Source organism: Erythrolamprus reginae, chromosome 2 (assembly GCF_031021105.1).
Source record: "Erythrolamprus reginae isolate rEryReg1 chromosome 2, rEryReg1.hap1, whole genome shotgun sequence".
Classification (NCBI taxonomy): Eukaryota; Metazoa; Chordata; class Lepidosauria; order Squamata; family Dipsadidae; genus Erythrolamprus; species Erythrolamprus reginae.
The window spans coordinates 159,248,191-159,271,947 of NC_091951.1; the positions used below are offsets into that span (position 1 = coordinate 159,248,191).

The 23,757-nt window shown below is 41.7% G+C and overlaps 1 protein-coding gene across 2 annotated transcripts in view; it reads left to right on the forward strand.

Annotated features, from left to right (window-relative positions):
• RPTOR (regulatory associated protein of MTOR complex 1) overlaps window positions 1-23,757 on the forward strand; it is a 494,232-nt gene that overhangs the window by 149,366 nt on the left and 321,109 nt on the right. For both annotated transcript variants that reach the window (XM_070740207.1, XM_070740208.1), the window contains exon 5: window positions 8,950-9,096. In XM_070740207.1, coding sequence (XP_070596308.1) covers window positions 8,950-9,096 — 147 coding nt within the window. The remainder of the gene's footprint in view (window positions 1-8,949; window positions 9,097-23,757) is intronic.

Genomic DNA, 23,757 nt, shown 5'->3' on the forward strand with positions numbered 1-23,757 from the left:
CTTAGTCTCCCCTGCGCGCTTCGTGGTCGTTTTCTCCGAGAGGCGCTTTTGCATTGAAACCAGACAGCCGCCCGCTCGTGAATAGAATATAATAGAATAGTTTATTGGCCAAGTGTGATTAGACACACAAGGAATTTGCATTGGTGCATATGCTCTCAGCGTACATAAAAGAAAAAGATACATTTGTCAAGAATCATGTGTACAACACTTAATGATTGTCATAGGGATCAAATAAGCAATGAAGGCGGAGAACAAGAGAGAGGGAGAGAGGTGATTCTTGAAGCATATGGTAAAAAGCACCCAAATAATAAGAAACACCCCCCCCCAGCACACACCTGTGTTTGAAAAGAATAAAAGAGAAAAAAACCCCAGCCCTCAACTGGTTTTGGAAATGATTCGAGTGTGTATACACACACACACACACACACACACACACACGTGTAAGGGGGGAAGAGAGACAGGGATGGAAAAAGAGAAGTGAGAGGGAGAAGGAATGAGGGAAAAAGGGAGGAAGAGAGAGAAATGAGAAACATAAGAGAGAAAAGGGGGAAAGACAGGAGAAGAACCCAGAAATGAGACAGTGGTATAAATTTGAGGAGGGATGATTGATGATTGACTGTATTTATAAGGGGATGTTACATGGGATTGTATATATGAGGGGGTTATTTATGTGTGTGTGTGTGTGTGTGTGTGTGTGTGTGTGTGTATGTATGTATGTATTTATTTATTAGATTTGTGTAATTTTGGTTGGTGGTGTGCCCCAGGATTTTGTAAATGTAAAAAATGTGCTGCGGCTCAAAAAAGGTTGAAAATCACTGCTCTAGCAGGTGGTAAATCAGCACTCCTTTTAACTGACAAGGGTCCCATTTCCCAGACTTTGATCATTTCTCCAGGTATTTTTGTACCTACTTGACCAACATTATTAGTGGTTGCAAAATTGAATGTTAAACTGGATGCATTTATTTCTGCCTGTTTGTATTTGTTCTTATGTTTAACCATTGAAAATGTACTTTTCCTCCAAAAAGAATCATCTTTCCATATTTCTTAGGCAACATTTTAAAATAACTTTAAAAGCTGAGGTCATATTATTCATCCTGCTCTGTATCATAGCACACTGCACAGTACTGAAAATTGGCAGGGTCACTAATTAAACCCGACAAGTTAAAATCTGTTTAAGTGACATTGCAAGAGGATAAAGACAGAAAGTGCGGAAAGAGGAAAAAATGGATGGGCTGTTTGGATTGCCATATCATGATATCACATACAGATTCTCATTCCATAATAGATTCTCACATAGGTGTCAGCATGCTGCATGTTAGACTGAAAGATACCTGCAGAATAGATGGTAGGAGAAAGAAAAATAGCCAGGTTCACCTTTTTGTGTTGACAAATTATGATGAGTTATAATAATAAACTTAATTGTGGTGAGGAGAAATATGAGAGGCAGACAAGACAGATAGACAGAGACATATGGAGAGAGAGACAGAAGAGTGCTCCCACTTGGCTCTCTCTCTCTAAATAATTCATTCATAATTTTAACAATAAGATCTTCATCATTAGTAATTAAAATATTGTGTTATCATGTTCAGAAATGATTTTTTTCTCAATGCAAGTACATCATAGACCTAGACTCAGTCAGGTCTATGATGTACAGAAGAGGGGTAGTCTTATACGGCGAGTATATCTCAAATTCTATATTTTAACTGGAAAAGTTAGGGGGTCGTCTTATACGCCCAGTCGTCTTATACGCCGGAAAATACGGTAACATTGTCTTCTAAATATCACAACTTTATCCCAGATTTTTTAAATTGCCAGGTTTACTTCCAGAATTAGTTTTTCTACATCTTTTTAATAAACATATGGTGCCACTTGCACATCTTAAATTGTTAATCTTCCAGTACTGTCATTTTTATGTTTGCTGGGTAAATTGAATAGACACATCCTTTATTCTAAACCACTGTTTCGCCAAGTGCAGTTCTTGAAGTAGTTTCTTATATACTGCAGAGATGATTATTACTATTACCTCTATCATTATTACTGTGTTTGAAAGACCCATGAATGGGAATTGGATGTCAAATCAATTTAATAAATTGTTATTATGGCATGATGTACACAGAAATCTTGTCAAGAAAATGTCCAGGCAGCCACCATAAATCAACACTCACTGGAAAGCGCACATACCCCCCACCCCAAAGACCTTGTAGTAATTAATGAAATTGCTATATTTCATTTTCCTGTTACTACTTTTCATTATCCATCTTATATTATTTATCTGATTTCACGAATGCTGTCTTTTCTAAAACCTACCCCTTTGTTCTGCATTTCTTGCTTGGACTTTATTTATTTATTTATTTATTTTATTTATTTATTCAATTTTTTTATGCCGCCCTTCTCCTTAGACTCAGGGCGGCTTACAACATGTTAGCAATAGCTCTTTTTAACAGAGCCAGCATATTGCCCCCACAATCCGGGTCCTCATTTTACCCACCTCAGAAGGATGGAATGCTGAGTCAACCTTGAGACGGTGATGAGAGTTGAACTGCTGATCTGCAGATCTACAGTCAGCTTTAGTAGCCTGCAGTACTATATCCTACCTGCTGCACCACCTTGGCTCTATCTTTGAAAGGTCTTAGGAAAACTTCACTTGCATAAAGAATGAATTCAATAATTCAGTTTTTGCATTTTCTGACATTTTGTTTCTTTGGTTTAGGTATGAAACTAACCTCTTTTCCATTGTATCGAAGGGAGAGTCCAGGATGGATTGCTCTAATCCCATAGCTCTATGGACTGTGTTGAATTTTCTGAGGATCCGCCTCCCTGGTGACAGTTTCCTCAGTTGTTCAACTCAGTCCTCAGCTTATGAATGCTTTTTTCTCAGCTCCCGTGAACTTGTGGGTTTTTATTTGACTTTCAATCCTTTCCTGGACTTTCCCTGGAATTTTTTTGTGGACGTTTGGGACTGGTTTCAGTGTGACTGTGAGTGCCTGACCATTTGCCTTCAGATGACTGAGTGAGTTGCAGCAGCTGTTGTGAGTTTTCTTGTCTACTGTTTGTATCAGGAGAGCATTGAGGAGCAGGGTGGTTTAAGATTTCCTGCCCTGCTTGGGGCTTGCGGCCATCAGCCAGTCTAGCAAACGGAGATAAGCAGTTTGGCGACTGGTGGTGGTGTCGGCCATTTTACCGCTCCCTCAGCTTTCCATCGGCCTCCCTTTTAATGTAGAGCGATGAATAGGCTAGCCCTTTGGTTGAAGGCTCCTTGTCCTTTGTTGTCACAGTAGGGTGATTGCAGGATTGCCTTTTTTTACTATCAGCAGGCGATCTCGTCTTTCTTCTAGCAGGGATGCCTCCTTCTAGCATGCTCTGCCATTTTCAGTTGTTGCTTCAGCAAGGATTCCCTTTTTGATGTGAACAGCATTTTGTGAGCTCAAAGATCGAGCTGCTTAGTTTTTGGGTGCAAACACCACTTTGGCAGCACAGTGGCTGAGCTGCTTGCTTTGCTTGTGTCAATTTACCTTCCCATCTACTGGTGGCAGCTGGATGGTAGTAATTGGCCCTGGCCTAGGTTCGAAGATTCACCATTGGTGGCCTTTTAGTGTCGATCATTTCGATGGGACACTGGATTCTGGGTACACAGCCATTTTACTGCTCTGTTAAATGTACAAACATACATTTTGAGCTGATTTTCCAATCTTTCCCTTCTTGAATCATCACAGAGCTGCATGGAGAGGAGTTATTGACTGTGTTGGTGGCCATATTCCTGTCTCTGTCTTCACTGTGGCAGCAGCAACTGTCTTGTACCAGCGGCAAGACCAGCATGTGCCTACAGATTTGTACCCTTTCTGTTTGCCATTCAATCCTTTGGCCTTTAGGTCTGTGGGATTGGGCCCAATTTGCTGCTCTAGGGTGACCCATCCATTTTCTAGGCCAGCAGGACTGCCTGATTTTTTTCCTTTCATTTTCTACTCTTGCTCAGGATGGAAAGGGAAACAGGGTCTTGGTCTCCCTCTGCCTCCAATAAGGCTGTCAGGGCCCCAGATAAGGCCAGATCTACCAGTCTGGTGGCCGCAGAGAAACTCAGGTCCAAGGCTCCCGACCCCTGGAAGCCTTCCAGAGTAGATCAGAAGTTGGCTCAATGGTGGCAGAAATAATAATAATAATAATAATAATAATAATAATAATAATAATAATAATAATAATTTATTAGATTTGTATGCCGCCCCTCTCCGAAGAAGGTGTTTTCCAGGACTGAGGAGGCCTCTGAGAGGCACAGTGCAGCAGGGCACCATCCAGTGCTGTATCTCGTTGCTGAAGTGGCTTCTGGGGAGCTCAGACAGACACACAAAACCCACCCCCATGATTCATTCCCCTCAGTGGAGCCTGTTTCCCAGAAGGTGCAACCTGCGTCTTGGTCATCTGCAGTGCCCATGGCCTCCCTCTGCAAGCAGTCTTCAAGCTCCTCCTTTGGCTACCTTTACCCCTTCTTTGGCAGGGCTCTGCCAGGAGGGCATGCAGGAACAGGATGTCATTCCCTTTTTATTAACCTGGTTTTCAGCAGAAATAAGAGAGGGAATTGCAGAAGAGCTGCATCAGAGGCTTCACTTTCCGGTAGCTTCAGCACTTCCAAAAGTGTATAGGGTCCGATTGGGGCAGATTGAGGAGGACCCTGCTTACCAGGGGGCCTATGCCTCAGATCATTCAGATACGAGTCAGGTTTCCCTTTCGGAGGGTGAGCTGCGTGGGGAGGATGGTTTCTCGGATCTGGAACCTCTGGGTAGACCAGGGTTTATTTAATCCCACCCTGTTTAAGCAGCTTCTGGCCAAGGCTTGGGCTACCGCTCACCTGGGATCAGACTCTTACAATCTTCTGCAGTCCCAGGCAGGGGCGGGCTACTGCCCGGACGGGGGGGGGGGGATGTAGTGGTGTAGTGAAAATGGAGCTCCACCCCAGAGCACCCAATTTGCAATGAAAGATGTTGAAAGAAATTGCAGGGTGTCCTGCATAAGCCACGTCCACAGTGTGGTAGTAGAAATTTTGGTAGCCCTTCACTGGTCCCAGGGTACGGGGGAGCAGGAGGATTTTTGTTTCTCTGAACAGGCGGTGGAATCTGATTCCACTCTGATCCCCAGAATGATTATGGATGTCATTAGATGCCAGTGGAACTCACCTGCTGGTGCCCAGTGGTCCAGTGGTCTGGAGGACACTCTCTTTGCAGTGGATCCTGAGCTCATCCAACTGATCCAGGTCCCGCAGGTGGATGCCCCTGTAGCTGCCTTGACCTTGACATCGGTGCTGCCACTCAATGCCGATGAAAGACTAGAGGAGATGGCTTCTTACAGGGCTCATTGACCACTGGGCGATTCGTGATGCTACCCTGCATCCTTTTTTATCAGGGCGTCTGTGCAGTGGCTCTGTCAGCTACAGGATCAGGTTCTTCTGGAGGACCTCAGTGCTTTAATATCTGCACCTGGAAATCTCCTAGTTCTATAAAATCTATGTCATTGTAATATTTACCATCTGATAATGCCTACATACTGAACCAATACTCATGTAGCTGAAACAAGTGTTGACTATGAAAAATTATACTACAGGTAGTCAACTCTTATTGATGGTAATTGTGACTGGCAACTTCATTGCTAAGCAACACAGTTATAAAGTGTGACATCATATGATTGTGTTCACGTAGGATGACCAGTTTTACAGTTCCAGCTGCAATTATTGAGCAAAACCTGCATTGTCATTTGTGGTCCCTTGCCGACTTCTCCACTCACTTTGCTTGTCACAAGTTGGCAGTGTATGGCAATCACATGACCATGGATGCTGCGACTACCATAATTACAAGTCAGTTGACAAGTGCCCAAATTGTGATCACATCACTGCAGGGACACTGAGATGGCCACAACTACAAGGAACATTCTTACATCTCATTCAATGCCATTATGACTTTGTATGATTGCTGACCAGTCATTAAATGAGGACTATCTGTATTCTACCTCTGGAATTACTATGTTTTAGCAAACTCAAATGCTTTTGTGATTTTAGCTTTTTCCATTGCTCCAATTTTTACATTCCACCCACTCATCACAGAAGCATCTGTGGGGTGGGGATGATATTTTGGTGATGCCAGCAACGCCAAAATGCCAGTTGCACCTGGATGACCAAAGCCTGAAACTTTTTTCATGTATGTCACATGCAATGTAGGCTTCTAAATACCTAGATAGATCAAGGGTAGATAGATAAAGGGTGAGACTTCACAAGTTCACCATACAATGTTCACCATTTCAACATTGTTCATCTCCCATCTCAAATACCCCTGCAATAATAGCGATACTGTATATATATATCTTTCTCCTTCAAGATTATAATACATGCATATAATTTTACCAGGTGTTGACTGAGTTTTACATGTGAAATTATGCCTCGGATCGTTTATCATGTATTGTTGTGAGCCACCCCAAGTCTACAGAGAGGGGCGGCATACAAATCTAATTAAAAATAATAATAATAATAATAATAATCATCATCATCATCATCATCATCATCTTTTGCTTTTCCTCTTTTTATTTAGCATGAGGAGAAAAAAGGCAATTGCAGTTACATTCTTTTGCGTGCCTAGTTTGTGGTAGCATTAAAAGGCCATGACAGAAGATGTTTATATCATTTCCTTTCCTCTTCCTCTCTTTTGGCCTATGTTCCTAATTCTCTTTCGTGGCAGAAGGGACATCAATATCTCAAAGAGGGAATAGGAAATATTAAATAACATGGTTTTTCCTCTCTTCATCGGTGTTGCAGCTGTCTAATACGCTCTTACAGGCATCCCTTTGAAGGTTTTGAAGTACTGTACCTCCATTCACCTTCACAACATAAGAAACAAAGGGATATGACTAATGAGACATTAATGGACTCTAGAAAGAAAGGATGGACTTTCTCCAAACCTCTCCTTTTCTCAATTATTTCTGTATGTTTTATAATTTCTTTTAAATCATACATTTTCAGGGGGGATTTTAAAAGTTTCAGAATTAGTCTTCTGATCTTCAATATCACATTGTGAATAGCGGGGAATAATGAGTCAAAGAAAAATAATGGACTAAGTCAGAAAGAAAAACCTGAATGATGTGACAAAGATGCTACTTTCTCCTGCTTCTTCTGTTTTTATCTATTAAGATATTCAGTTTACGGAATATTACTGCACATGTTAAAGCATTAAGCACATATTTTTGTTTAGCACTTGAACCATTAGAAGTTATTACAAATATCTATTCTCTGATACGTTGAACAATTTGGAAACATGCAATATTCGCACTAGAAGTTATTTCAGTATTCTTTCTTTTATTGCCTAAGGATATGGATGTGTGTGTGTGTGTGTGTGTGTGTGTGTGTGTGTGTGTGTGAAATACCACTCACACATCATCACGAAATCTTCAGAACCATAAAGCCTACAAACTTGAAACTTGGCACGTATGTTCCTCTTGGCTTCTAGATGCTTACTAAAAATGATTTTTTGAAATGACCATCAGATTATTAGTTATTTCTTATATTATTATTAACATGCTCTGATGCTAAGGAGTTAGATGTTCTACTCCTCCTCCCCACCTGAAAATAACTCTGTTCCAACTGCCAGTGAGTATGGCCAGCGTGTGACTTATCTGGCCTGCGGGCTGGGAGTTTAGACATTCTACTTCATGCTAAGTAGTTCAATTTGTAGTGAAGCACAGGTATCCAGCTACTAGTATATGTATAGAGAGAGCATATTTAGAAAACATACTTGAATGGGACTCGTTTCAATGGAATCTTGTTGTGCCATCTGCATTCATTGTTATATGAGGTTCTTTCTGTTGAGCTACACCAATATTCTCTCATGGCTACATTTGTACACAGATTTCCCAATAATTGTTTAATGAGTCTTGTGATAAACTGTCAATCTGGAAAGAGGATGTTGCTATAATTCAGACAGTAATATATTCCTAGAGGGACATTTGATTAGGAATTCATTTAGTTGGTTTTAGACAAATACATGAAAAATTAGGCTATTTATTGTAAAATTTATCCTAAATTCTATAATAATCCAGGGATAAATTTTACAATTGGTTTAAACAAAGAAACAATCAAATAAGTGAAATAGAATGCAAGGTTTAAAAGATTAATAATTAATATGTTCACCTCTTTTTTCAAAATTGGAAACCAGATTTTCTCGCTTTTTTAAAGTTTTTTTATGTAAGAGAAAATAAAGAAGAAAAGAAACATTTTAGAAAAGAACTTGAAAGGCAATAGGAAAAAAAACTTTAATACAATATTTACAGTGAACATAGACTAAATTTTTTTCAATTTGATGTAAAAACATATACAACTCCGTATGTGCTTCTGATGAAAATTGAGATGTAAATCATCCTGGATATGTGTATTTTTCTTTTATGTTTGCGTGTTTTTATATGTCTGTTTTCGTTTTAAATAAAAAAATTATAATAAAAAAAAGAAAAGAAAAATTAGGCTATTTATAATTACTAACCTTTATGGCTGTATTACCTCTTGTATCAGAGGTAGAATGATGGTCCAGGTAATACCACTACTTATTTTTATTTTATTTAGAATACCCGAGGAGTCGTATGAACATCCTGAACATTGTCACCTTTTCTTGAGCACTTCTGTAATTGATGTGTATGTGAAAATAGGGATTGATGATTTTTCAGTATATTTGCATTTTTCATTTTTATTGCTCCCTCCTTTTTAATACATAATTTTCATTACACACAACACAGATATAGACACACACACACACACCTACATAAATGCAAACTAACTTTAATATGTAAGAAGATTTTTAAAAAATTGTTTCAAGAAGTATAAATTTGTTGGTTTCAATTAAAATGTGACATTAAAAAATCCCATATTGATTCCTAGGTAAATATGTATTTTGACTGTACTTATATATGGACTTATCTTTTCTTTCACAGAACTACACTCAATATATCCCATTATCCATATATGATCTACAAACGTGGATGGGCAGCCCCTCCATTTTTGTGTATGATTGCTCAAATGCTGGCCTTATTGTCAAGTCTTTCAAACAATTTGCCCTGCAAAGGGAGCAGGAACTAGAGGTGAGTTGGGTTGGGGGTTTTTTTTTTGGGGGGGGGGAAGGATTATATAACCATGGTTACAAACATACAATCCAAGAAGTATTCTAAAGGTCTTAAGATCTAAATAGGTTGTCTATGATGGGAACGTTGGGAGATTGCCACTTCTCATGAGATTTTAAATGTGATTAAATCAATTATATTGATTACAATTATCTTATTCAATATGCAATAACAAATAGTATTCACTAAGACAGTAATAATATTGCCATCATGCTATTATTATATGTTATTCACTTTGCAGGTACATGCCTGATGGGGAAAATGTGGGCATTATTGTCTGCAGGGGCTCAGCTGCTATGTTTTTGCTTATGTGCTGGTCCTCCAAAGTTTTACATATGATTTAGAACAGGGGTGTCAAACTGGATTTCTTTGAGGCCTGGATCCGCATTGTAGTTCTCCTCCACAAGCCAGCGGGGTTGGGGAGAAGGGATAGACACCTCCTGCAGCACTCTGCTGGTCAAAAGGGGCAAGGGGGCCCATGTGCAGCCCTCCCATGCCCTGTTTTGGCCAGCACCGTGCTGCAGGTCGGTGTCCAGGCAGAAAATGGGGCACAGGGGAGGGGGGCGGCGGGCATAGCCCCCCATGCCCCATTTTGGCTGCCAGAGGCACCATAGGCTGGTCCTGTGTTATTTCCAGGCCAGCAACCACAGGTTTAGTAGCTTGTGTGAAGAAGGAAACTAAGAATTGCTCATGGTATAGATTGGTGGGAAATCTCAGAAGAAGATCTAATCTTTTCTTCTTGTTTAGGATCTGCTTCACTTTAAAAAAAATAGATGACTGGCAGCAAATCATGACAATCCGAAGCTAATTTGGAAAAAGTCTTGCCATTACAATTTAGTCTGTTTTGCCATCTAATGATACAGACACCTAATAAAACTGTTCATTAAATTGTAACATTTAATATAGAATCAGTGTATACTCTTAGAGCTTTTCAACTGAAATTAAGACAGTAATGGTAAAGAACTTTATTAGGGTAGTTACTTACACTACACTTTAGGACTTCCAAGTGATCTATTCCTGCCACTTTCTCTTGGAGTCGGTTATCGGTCACTAAACTAAATGCTCTGTAAGATGTACAAAGAAAAAACTTGCTTTTGTTAGCCTTAATTCTGCAGAACTGAGAAGTACCTTGCTGTTAATAAAAGAGGACATTGTGTGATTTCATAAATTTATTGCTGCAAATGAGGCTGGTAAACAAAACCATTTTCACTTCTGCCACGTGAAACAATCTGATTTGATACATTTAATCAACTGCAGAATGAGAAAGTTGTGTTCTTCTTGAAGATGTGTTCTTATTTTATGTTGTTCAGTGTGTTCTGCCTTTGAAATTTCATTTTAAAAGCAAACAGTTATGCATATTATATTGGAACACAGTTCTGATTAACAAAGTCATTTTTTAATTTTATTGGAGCAAGCCAACCAATAAAAACTGTTGCGTTGCATAGCTAGAATGTAGAAATCATGCAAATAACCCAGTTATGCAGATAAATGCAAATTATTTTCCAGTTCATAGAAATGTGCTAGCCTTGTATATATATCTATCATAGTACTATAAAGTAACTTTAACTGTAGCTTTGGCAAAATCTTATGCTCTTAATTGTTGCAAAATTGTACTAGAGGCGTCATTACTAGCAGCATAGTGCCGTTTGATATTCCAGTTGTCACACAAAATGATTTTGCTGCTGGCTGCTCATTTCTTAATCTGTGAAATTAGAATGCAAAAGATTGTATTACTTTCTAGGGTAATGCAGGACTGTAGGCTAGAATTTCAAAAATGAAAATTTCTAAAGTCAGTATTTATTACCACTCTTTTCTAAAGGTTCTCTCTATTTCTTCTAATTGTGATCCTCAGTTTTTAATCTGTCAGGATTGCTTTATACCCAGTGCTTGTCTCTCCGCTTCTATCCAACATAACATCAGGTTTAATTATTTGCTCTGAATTAAAGTTGTAGCTGAATGGAAAGGTGGCTCAGTTTGAGGTCTGACTTAGAGTCAGAATATTTCCACATCCATCATTCTTTCTGAAAGACATATGGGTGGCTTCTGTACTGTCCTACCTAAGCATCTCAATCTAAATCTCCTTTGCGCTGCTTCCCAGCAGTAGCCATTTTAATCTTGGCAACAGGAAGACAAAAGCTGCGATACCTTGGAAACTAATGCAAAGTCATAGATTTCCTGATGAAAGATAAAGTTGCAAAGCTTACTGGAGACCTCCCAGCAACTCTAAGGCAAAATGGAGAGCTTAACCTGAATTTCATGTTTGCTGCGGTAATCACAAACCGACTTCTTTTTAAGGATCATAAGTCATCTTAAATCCTTAAAAATGTTTTAATTATGTCGTTCTCTGTGTTAATTTTGAAAATATGTTTTAGGTACATACAGTGAACATTAAGACTTTTGGGTACATGCTGTGAAGGTTAATCGTTTTGAAATAAAAGCGAAGCATGAAAACTGCTGGTATTTGATAGACATTTCAATGAAGAAAGGCAAATATTATGGTAGAAAAAGATGGTGCAGTTTGAGCAGAGCTGGTGAGTGTGTAGTTTTAACCACGCTCCATAAAAATTTAGGAAGAATCATGAAGAGACCTAAATTATGCAGCATGAAAATTAGAGCACTTGGTTATTTCAGGATAGACATGTCCAGGGCATACTGAACCAGGAAGCTTTGTTAACAAAACAATCCCTTGTGTAAATAGGAAGTTCTTTACTGTTATCCTTTGTCCTTATATAATGTATTGATAGTGGTGGTGGTTGTTGGTAGTAGTGGTGAAGAAATGACAACTTCTTTTGGATGTTCAGGTTCACTGCACTGTATCTGTGAAGCAAAGCATGTGTTCAGTGTGTCAGTGTTAGCTATACTCTCTGGATAGAATATGGATATAGTTCAACAAGAGTCAGTAGCCCATTTTGGTCCTCTTAACAGCATGCGCTTGTAATTCTCTCATTAGTTAGAATGTTTTTCCTCCAATCCTTGACTCACCTATCACCCACCCACAAACACTCAAATCTCTCAAAAATATTCAGTGACCTAGTTATTCTGATTAACATACCAAAGTCTGTTGCAGGACATTATCTCTCATTCATACCTGCATTTATATACAGATGCACAGAGTTGGGATAGAAATATATCGACCTGAATATGGGTCCGATATTTATGTATCTTATCTTACTGCAGGAAGTCCGGTTTTTGCTCAGAAATCTTCCAGCAATCGACATGATTCAGATATCTGGCCATAGATCAGATCATAAGACCACTTTCAAAAGGCTATTTTTCATCATTCATGTGGTTATGCAATTGGATTTATCCTCTTCCTTCATCTCTGGTTTCCTGTCTTCATTCAGAGAGTAGCTGGAAACATCTGGCCAGTTTCTACAGGATTTATTCTAAATGTACCAAGCAGATAGGAGGAGGATAGACATAAGTGTATTGCATCCAGCATGTCCTTATACAAATGGAGGGGAGCCAAGAGTAATCCTAGCAAGTCTTTTTCTTGGGGGCAGGGGGAGAGGAGGGAGAGAGGGAAAGAGAGAGAAGTAAGCAAGCAAGCAGTGAATATTTAGGCATTGCCTGGGTTTTGACCAGCAGATATTCCAAAATTCTGCCTACTGAAATAGATGGAACATCATAGTTCCATCTAGCTATAATGATATTTTTAAATTTATGGCTCTTGCTGCATAGAATTACTATTTTGTCCCATATAACAAAGGCTCTAAAAATGTATGAGCTGGGAAGAGCTTTTGGTATCAAGGTATAACAATTTTCTTCCAGAGCTTCATAAGTATTTCTGGGGATTTACTGGCTAAGAAATATGGTTTTCAAATCTGTTATGTATTTATTTTCCATAGGAGATGTTATTCACCCTGATAAACACATACAACATTTATTATTTTACAATGTAGCAAGGATTAAAGCACTAACATTTTAAGTTTCCAAACACATAAGATGAACATTAAAAATATGTAGATAAACATACATTGTTGTTGTTATTGTTGTTGTTGTTAGGTGCGAAGTCGTGTCCGACCCATCGCTAACCCATGGACAACATTTCTTCACACCTTCCTGTCCTCTACCATCCTCTGGAGTCCGTTTAAGCTCATGCCTACTGCTTCAGTGACTCCCTTCAGCCACCTCATTCTCTGTCGTCCCCTTCTTCTTATGCCTTCAATCTTTCCCAACAATAGGTTCTTCTTCAGTGAGTCCTTGTTTCTCATTAGGTGGCCAAAGTATTTCAGTTTCATCTTCAGGATCTGGACTTCTAAAGAGCAGTCAGGCTTGCTCTCCTCTAGGACTGACAATCACCTTTCAGTCCAAGGGACTCACAGGCATAGTTCCCTCTAAGCTGAGCAGTGAGCAATCGCTCACTTAAAAATCATCATCAACTCAGAGTTTTTCAAACCTGCCCAGAAGCCGAGAGGGAAAGAGTGAGAGGGAAGGAGAGAGAGAGGAAGAGAGGAAGAGAGAGAAACAGATAGAAAAAAGAGAGGAAGGAAAAGAGAAAGAAAAAGAATGGGAGTAAGGAAGAGAGAAAGAAAATCAAAATCTAGTTTGAAACTAGCTCAACTATTTAAGTGGCATTTTGATATTGATAGAGTTGCCTTATTATGAGCTCACTGTTATAGACACACAGTACAGTATTTTATTTTGAAATTCTCTGAGGCAAAACAGGGTGGGTTTTTTATTTATTTGTTTGTTTATTTATTTATTTATTTAATATTTCTGTGTCGCCCAGTCCCAAAGGGACTGCCGCTCAGACACTATACTTTTCCGCCCCCCCCCCCCCCCAAAAAAAATTAGAGGCAACACTGCTCACAGGAGTCTCCTCTAGCACCATAGTTCAAAGACCTCAATTATTTGTCACTCATCCTTTCTCCATAATGGTGGATATAACATCCAGGAATGGGTTAACTCCATCTACTAAGCTGATTGGACTGAGTCTGTCAAAGCTGTTTATGTCCCACCTCTGTTGCTGTCCTTGCCAGCTTTTTGGCTCACTCAACTTGGACGGTTGTGCCAACCATTCCTCCAGTTGCAAAGATGGAGTCATTTCCAGTTGCTATATTCCTAAGCTCTTCGTACAGTGAGTTTATATCTAGCTGACTCCTAGAGCATCGGTCAAGTCACTGGACAGTGTGTCTGCATCAAGAGCTTCGTCTCAAACTGCTTCCTCCAAGAGCTGTGTAGATTTGCCATAGCTTTCCTCCCCTTTTAATTTCTTGGCTGCAGTCCCCATTTGCGGTGATCTTGGAGCCCAGGAAACTAAAATCTGTCACTACCTCCATTTCTTCCCCATCTATTTGCCAGGAATTGAGAGGGCTGTATACCATGATCTTAGTTCTCTTAATGTTGAGTTTCAAGACAACTTTTTCACTCTCTTTCTTCACCCGCATCCAGAGGCTCTTTAGTTCCTCTTCATTTTCTGCCATTAGAGTAGTATCATCTGCATATCTGAGGTTGTTTAATGTAAACATATATTAAACATATGTATATACGTTTATGAACATAGATTTTGATCTTGGAACTATATTTTAAATAGAGAAATGCCGTCTCCTCCCCCCTCCCCCCATAGACTTAATGACATAAACAATTAATCAGACACTTGCTTGAATAAATAACAGGTATTAAAAACTTGAATCTATTCAGAGTTAATACTTATGGAATACTTATTTGGAATACTTATTTGGGTAAATATAATCTGAATACTAAAAAAATCAAATCACTACTATTTAGAAATTTAGGAAAATCTGTCTGTCTGTCTGTCTGTCTGTCTGTCTATCTATCTGATGTTATTTTGAATTGTATTTTCTGTTCTTGGTGACTAATAGGTTTGAGTTACTAGATTATTGTGTAATCATATAATGTGAAGCATATGATTAGATTTTACTTCCACTTCTAATATTCACTAACCAGTGAACTAAGCTGCCACAGAGTTCTGTGCAGTTCAGGATTTGTTATCTGTTTTCAAGGTCTTTATTAATAGCGAGTCATTTTCAAGTTTTATTCAACTTTTGATGACCTACACAAATGCAGCCATATATGTATGTATGTATGTATGTATGTATGTATGTATGTATGTATGTATGTACGTATGTATGTATCAAATATTTTTAGCTGAAATTTTAAAATTAAGGGAGACTAGGAAATTTCAGCTAAAAATATTTGATACATACAGAATATAGTTGTCGGCTATGAATAAATTAACTGCCTTGAAATGGTCCTGGGTTGGGCCTAGAGGCAAAAAGGAGCTGTGACGTTCCTTCAATATACCAGGGTGATCCGACATAAACACACACACACACACACACATATATGTTTTCGTAGATTTCGTAGATATATATATAAATATATATTCTGTTGAATCATCCCGGTATACCAGGGTGATTACACACATACGCACACACACACACACACACACACACCATATTTTTCAGATTATAAGACAACCTTTTTCTCACCTAAAAGAGGCTGAAAATTGGGGTGTGCCTTGAATGTAGCCTTTTTCCCCACCAAAGCTTTTCCCCCAGCCCTAACTAGGTGCTAACGATTTTCACAGCTCTTACCTTATAGGTTTTTTCATTGTTACTCTCTCTGAAGATTTTTTCCAGCCCTAAGTGTTTGCAGGCTTTCCCCCCCCCCAATGCTCTATTATCTCTGAATAAGTTTATTTCCAGCTCTAACGAGATGCTAACGATGTTCCAGCTTGCAAACTCTCTCCAAAGAATGTTTTTCCAGCTCTAAGTCTTTCCAAGCTTTACCCCCCCCCCTCTACTTGTTCTGAATAAGTTTCTTTTCATCCCTAAGGAGGTGCTAACAATGTTCCCAGCTCTTACCGGCTTGTAAAATCTTCCTCCCTCCCTCCCTCCCCCCCTCTCGATATGTGTGTGTGTCTGAAAGCAAAAGTTTTGAGAACCTGTTTTAAAAATAAAAGCTATGATTCATTCCATTTTATATTATAGGTATGAATTCAAACATATGACTTCTTGAATATAGTATCAGTGTTATGGGAAGAAGCTCTTCCTCCTCAATGCTAGTTGGGAGTATTTAAGTCTTTAAATCTCACTGGAAATACCTCAATTAGGAAGAAGTCTTCCTCAGCATGAATAATGTCCTTTTGGGACATAAAAGTGCAGAAATGCCAAGTCAGTGTTCTATAAATGTTAACTGCCAATTCAGCTATCTTTGTATTCTATGATGATTTTTTTCTCCCTAAAGACAAAAAGTGAAAGCATCTTTTTGTTAATTCGTTACAATTACTTTTTCTGATCATCGAGAAGGAATTTCATGATTTTTTTTTTGATTTAACAGAATCTCAGTTAGTATTTCAAAGCTCTGTATAAGGTTCAACAATGCCCCATCATAAATAAAAGGTTCATGGCAAGCAGTGGCATTCAAACATTCAGGTACTTTCAAAAAATGTTTTAACAAAATAGTGAGGCAATGTTTCAAGAAACTTGAAAGCTCAGTGTATCCTGTTTCTACCCAAATATAAGAAATGTATCTTCATGAACTAGGAGGCATTTCTCTTGAACTTCAGAAGAACTGGGATGGTGCAGCAGGTACAGTGCTGTACTGCAGGCCACTGAAGCTGACTGTAGATCTGTAGGTCAGCCTTCCACTCTTCCGAGGTGGGTAAAATGAGGACCTGGATTGTGGGGGCAATGTGCAGGCTCTGTTAAAAAGTGCTATTGCTAACATGTTGTAAGCCGCCCTGAGCCTAAGTAGAAGGGGGGCATAAAAATTTAATGAATGAATGAACAAACAAACAATCAAACAAACAAACAAACAAACAAACAAACAAACAAACAAACAAACAAACTGAAGATGGGGTTCAGAATTACCAGAATTTTTGAAAATAAAGCATCTCAGTTTTCTCACACTAAGTAGCAACTTATTTGCTTTTTATCAGAGGATGAAGATCCTCATCCAGATCCTCAACTCTTTGGGTTTGTTTCGCTTAGGGCTTTTGTTCCACAAGAAGAAGGAGGGGGAGGCAATTTAAGAGGGGCGGAGGAGGATATCATCCTTACCAACGCTCCAGATGATTCCCTGGATCCTCCGATAGGGGGGGGGTGTCATATGGCCCTTTATTCCACCATATGGCACCAGACCACCCAGGATAGATGGATCCAAGAGATGGTCAGCCACAGCTTCTCTCTGGAATTTTTCTCCTTTCCCCTGAGGTTTTTTTAATCTGGTGCCCTCTCTCCAAAGTGCCCTGAAAGAAAGGACTCATGGATTCGGTGGTCCAGCACCTGCTGGACATTCGAGCTATCCAGCAGACATCTCAGAACCAACAGGGCTTTTATTCTATCCTTTTTGTAGTCCCTAAAACCTCATGGGGATGGAGGGCAATTCTGGGCCTTGAGCATCTGAACCAATACATTAAATATAGGAGGTTCAAGATGCATTCCTTGCAGTCTATCCTGGGTTACATTTGTCAGGTGGACTATCTCGCCTCCCTGGACATGACTGAAGCCTACTTGTACATAACAATTAACCACCATCATCGATAGTACCTTAGATTCTGTTATGCAGGTAGGCATTTTCAATATAGGGCCCTACCCTTTGGCCTTTCCTCTGCTCCCAGGGTATTCACCAAAATCCTAGCTGCCCTAGTGGCCCATCTTCAGTCCATGCCCACGTGTGTCCAATGTGACCTGGATGATATTCTTCTAGGCATCTCACAGAGTGCCATCTCCAGGTAACGATCTCAACACAAGGACAAAAGCCATACCTCCTCCTCTACCACCTTGCTCCACCTTCGGGCCATTATTGATTCCCTAAAGTGTAGAGTCTCTCTGTCCCAGGATAGACAGACCAGCATTAAGGATCTGGCTTCCCAGGTTCAGTGGGAGCATAGAGTCCCCATAGCCCTTTTGTCCACTTTCCTGGGAAATTGATTTCGAGCATCTCCATAACACCCTGGGCTCATCTATACTGTAGGGAGCTCCAGTGGTTCCTATTGCCCTTCCAGAAGGCAGGCTGCAGTTCTTCTCCAATCAAAGGCCTGGTTCCTCTGGAGATTCAGCGTTCCCTGACCTGGTGGTTGACACCTGCAATTTCATGGCAATGATTGGTCATCAGTGGAATCCAGGTGCCCCATCAACAGGCTGGAATTCTGGGCCATGTTCCTGGTCCTCAAACACTTGTAGCACCAGATCTCCAGGAAACATGTCCTAGTCCTTACGGACAATGTGAAGACAAAGGCCCATGTCAACTGGCAGGACGGCATTTGCTCCAAGACTTTGATTGGGGGGGGGGCTAAAACTGGGTCTCTGGGCAGAGCATCATCTTCTGTCCCTCTCGGCAGACCACATCTTTGGGTGGACTGGCTCAGTTGGACAACTCTGGACCATGCAGAGTGGCAGTTACATCCCTCCATATTCCATGACCTTGTGAGCCAATTCGGCCTTCTGGAGGTCAACTATTTTTGACCCCAGAGAACTCTCAGCTGCTGAGATTTTTCTCCTGATCCACTGGATTTGAGGCACAATTTCCAAGGCCTATGGTCTCTCATCTGTCCATTGGCCTGATGGCATCAGCAATCCACAAGAATTGCTGCAACATCTGTGGCTTGGGCTACTCAGGCATCTCTCAAGGAGATCTGCCAGGCAGCGGCAGTGACCTGGATGTCTCCATTGCAATTCATATGTCATTTCCAAATTGACTCCTTTGCCTTGGCGGAGGCAGTGTTTGGCTGCAGGATTCTCCAGAGGGTTCACAAGGTGGCCAGTTAGATGGATTATGACTGTTCCCACCTGGCTTAGTTAGGTCCCATCCTGAGTGCTAGCTCCATCCACAATGGAGAAGGGGTGTTGGTCTTACCTGATATGCCTCTTCTCATGGGGTGGAGCTAGCACTCAGGCCTGCACTGGCTCTGTCCATCTGTGAACTATTTCAAGCATCCTCTGGTGCAGATCTCATCGGTCGCCGGCGGTGACTTGTTAATGTTCTCAACCATCAGAGTTAATGACCAGGAGTGGCCATGTCGAGTCTGTGTCTTCAAATTTGTCAAAGTTGAGTTGTACTGGCAAGGCAGACTCGATCCTCATTCTGAATGGACAAGGATAAGCCATCCTTCATCCCATGAGAAGAGGCATATCAGGTAAGACCAGCACCCCTGTTACTTAAGCATACCTGAAAAAGTGCTTGGCAGCATTTGAATTGAAAAGATAGTAGAGATAACAAGAAACAAAATTGGACTGGAATATGCACTGGGACTTTATGCTGGATGTTCAGAGTTGTGCTTTTTAGCAAATAATTGGGAAAGTTACTTTTTCAGTTCTTTATTTATCAAAAGCATATATTTCTCTTATCTTTGTAAAATATGTGATTGCGGAATGTGATTAAGTATGGTATGTAAAGGAAATAATGCATATGTGAGAATAGATGGAATGCCTAATGAATATTTCAGCAATGAATAGGGAATAAGACAAGGATATGTGGTATTCCTTTGGCTATTTAATTTATTAATGGATAAATGCATAAGAAATGCTTTTGTTCCAGCTTAAACTATATTTGTCAGCTTTAGTGTATGTATGTTACTTTAGTATGCAGATAGTTATTAGCCCTTCAAGGTGGACCTGCCTAGGAAACCTGTCATATGTGTTAATGCTACTTTTTATAAGGTTATAGTAACAGAATTTTGCAAGTCTGTCTGAATGTATTTCTCCCCTCATTCCCTTTACAACAAGGTTGTGTTGTTGACTGAGAATCCAAATGATTTGCAGCCAGTATTAAATAGACTGTATAATGCAGTGAGAATACTGATCTGAAAATTAATGCATCAGAAACTAAAGTAATTATGTTTAACATGGAAAATGGAGTGAACAATTGGAAAAAGCTGAAAAACTAAAGTAAGCAAATGAATATGTGTACCTTGGTAGAATGTTTATTAATGTGAGGAAAGTGGATGGAGACATTTCAACTCATGTAGTTTGTGGGAGAAAGGCAGCAGGTAGTGTATGGTTTGTTGTGAAGACTGAATGTTGTTGAAATAAATGAAAATAACCATGTATAAGAGCATGTTCTCCACTGCATCTGGAAGGAGAGTCCAACATGGGTAATTCACCAATCTTATTGGTAGAGACTGAGTTAATTTAAATATTTAAATATGAGGTAGTCACCGCCCCTTAGCAGCCCCCAATACCTCAGTTTTAAAAACTCAGTCTTAGTGTAGAGACTGTTGAGTTGGCTTCTCTGATGAAGCATTAATAATAATAGTAATAATAGTAATAATAATAATAGTAATAATACTAATAATGATAGTAATAATAAATTATTAATTTTTCTGGTTTTTTTTCCCCTTTCTTTTTGCAGGTGCTGTGAATCAGGAAAGGGATTTCAAGGGGTCTCTGCCCTCCGCGGGCAGAATCACCCCCACCGTGAATCTCCTCGAGCTTCCCTTCCCTCAGTGGGTACTATGCTCAGCGAGGAGCAACTCAGCCTTGGGTCCCCGGCCTCAGTGGCCATACCCGGCTGCCAGCTGAAGGTGAGGGGGTCAGCCCCCCTCACTGGGAAGCTTGGACGGCGAGAATTTCGCCGGGAACGAAGGCGCTTGGGTTTGGCGCCCAGCCAGCGCCTCTCAGCTGTTCGGCGGCTAATTTGACAGCCGCCGCCGCCGCAAGCCGCTCGCTGAGCCGGAAAAGCCGCGCGGATCGGCTATTTGAAACGGCTGTCAGTTTCGAGCGTGGGGGGGGCAGGGCCCTTACCGGCGAGCCTCCCAGAGCCTGTCAGCGGCAGAAAAAGCGGGAACGCCATTTTTGAAGGCAAGGAATCCCGCGCCCGCCATGATTGGGCGGGTAATGTTGCTCTCCGCCCAATCACTGGGCGCGACCAACTGTCACTGGGCAGCATTATGCTCTAAATTGCCTAGACGCCATTTTTCGCTGATATTTGGCCATTGACAGTCGTGTCTGTCAAGTGTCTTTTGAGCTCGCTGTTTAAAAACAACTGTGAACTGTGAGTATGGAGGAAAAGACCCTTGAGAAGTCATCTTCCCCCAGTGTATTGCCTCAGGATAAAGGCAAGGGGAAGTCCAAGGACAAATCTAAGGCCCAAACATCTTCATCAATGAAGGAGGCAGAGAGGCGCATTAAAGCGTTGGAGCAGAGACTGGAGGCAGCCCTCTTAACTCCTAGAACCACCTCTCCCTTATTGCAGGCCAGGGATCCACCAGCCCAATGTAATTTGAGACCATCAGAGACATTATCAGAGAGGGAATGGTCTCCAGAGAGGCAGCACTTCATGCCTCAAGTGGTTCCTCCTGCTGGGCCTCAGCAACAGAGACCAGGGTCTGCCAGCCACTCATTACGGAGTGCCCCATCTGCCACCTTTACACCCACTGCGGCTGGGTTGCGTGTGGCACCTGATACCTGGCAGCAGATGTCCCCTGCCTTGCAAGGCCTCATCTCTGATGTATACTCACAAGGGATGGCTGTGGGGGTGCAACAAACTGCCCAACACCCCCGCTCTGCACAGCCCAAGAACCTGTGGGCTGCACCGCCCCCCTCGGGTATGGGGTCCTGGATGGAGGAGCCGTCTCCCCTGGAGGACATGGAAAAAGAATACGATTTTTCAGATGATGAATCAGCTCCAGATCCTCCTGTGCAAGCTGGACTTTTTAAGGCTCCCCTTTTTAAAATTCTGCTACACAAAGCTAAGCAGGTGGCAGATTTACCAGGTCCAACCAAGGCCTCCGAGGCCTCAGAGGACCCTAAGCCTTCAGCAGTGCTATTCAAGGAGCCCCAACCTGAGACTGAACATGTGCCATCCTCCGATATATTTAGGCAAAGCATCAAACGCCCATGGCAACAGCCTGCAGCAGCTCAAGGTCCTTCAGTCATCGAAAGGAAATTTTATACCTTGGATGATGACATGGAAAAGCTGCTAGAATTTCCGCCCATCGATCAGCCAGTAATGACCTTGATCTCTAAGGCCTTAGTACCATCTGAGACTGGTGACAGCTTGAAGCCGGAGGATAGAAAGGCGGAAATTTTATTGAGGAAATCCCATCATATGGCTAGCTGGGCGTTTCGGGCAGCGACCGCGGCTTCATTTTTCAATAGGGCCTCCATAATGTGGTTACAGGAGGTACAGGCCCGCCTAGGTCCGGAAGAAGGTCGCTTACGTCAGGACCTCAGTAAATTATTGGCAGCTGCGGAGTTTTCTGCGGATGCAACTCTCCATGCCGCAAAGTTTTCGGCTAGAGGGATGGCGGCGTCACTTGCATCCAGACGCCTCCTGTGGCTGAGGAGTTGGCCAGCGGACCTGAAGTCCAAGTGGAACCTGGCATCATCTCCATACCAAGGGGAGAAGCTCTTTGGAGAAGCCTTGGACCCTGTCCTCATCGAGGATAAGGACAAACGTAAGACCCTCCCTAGAGCATACCGGCGCCAGGAGCGTAGACCCAATCCTTACGCTCGCCGTCAGCCCTTTCGTTGGGATTCCTCTTCCTCGGCGAGTCAAGGTAATAGGCCATACACCCAAAATCAGTATGGCCAGCCCACCTTTAGAGGGGACCGAGCGGCCTTTCAGGATAGGCCCAGAGGATACCAGCAGTCTCGGCGTCCTTTTAGAGGGAACCAACGTGGCTTCAGGCGCACAAAATGACTTGGCTCCATTACAGCCCATAGGAGGCAAACTTCAACGCTTCAGTGCCTCCTGGAGAATTACCTCCACCGACAAGTGGGCAAGGGCCACAATATCAAGAGGACTGCGCCTGGAATTCTTGCAGCCCCCGCCAAACCGGTTTGTCACCTGTCCACTAACGCGAGACCCACTCAAAAGACGTCATCTTCAACTGGAGATAACACACCTTCTCAACATACAAGCAATAGAGAAGGTGCCCGAACATGCCAAGGGCACGGGATTTTATTCCGTTGTGTTCCTAGTGCCGAAGTCTTCGGGGGGGTTCAGGATGATATTAAACCTAAAGCTCCTGAATACCTTCATTCGGTATCGCAGATTTCGCATGCACTCCCTGCAGTCAATTTTGGCCTCTGTTCGGCACAACGATTTTCTCACATCTATCGACCTCAAAGAGGCTTACCTGCATGTTCCGGTTTGGCCAGCTCATCGTCGGTATCTCAGGTTTTGTCTCAACGGGGTCCACTACCAGTACCGTGCCATGCCGTTCGGCCTATCTTCGGCTCCCCGTACATTTACGAAGCTGATGGACATTCTGACAGCACATCTAAGGGCCCAGTCCATAAGAGTTATGGCATACTTGGACGACATAATCGTTATGTCCAAGTCTATGGTCCAAGCGCAACACCATCTGGCGCTCACACGGGAAACTCTGGAGAGGCACGGCTACACGGTCAACGTGGAGAAGAGCCATCTTCATCCCACCACATCAATCCAACACCTCGGCTCCATCATAGACACCGCGGAGGACACGGTCTCGCTAACACCAGAGAGGGTCCTCAATATACGGAGATTGGTAACCAGCCTTCGTCGACAAAGGCAAATACCGTTGGCGACATTGTCCAAGGTACTAGGGACTATGGTCTCAGCCATAGGGATTGTGCCTTGGGCTCGCCATCATATGAGGGGCCTACAATGGTTTCTCCTCCCGGCCCAGAGGGACAAGATGAGTCACTCCCACCGAAAGGTGCGACT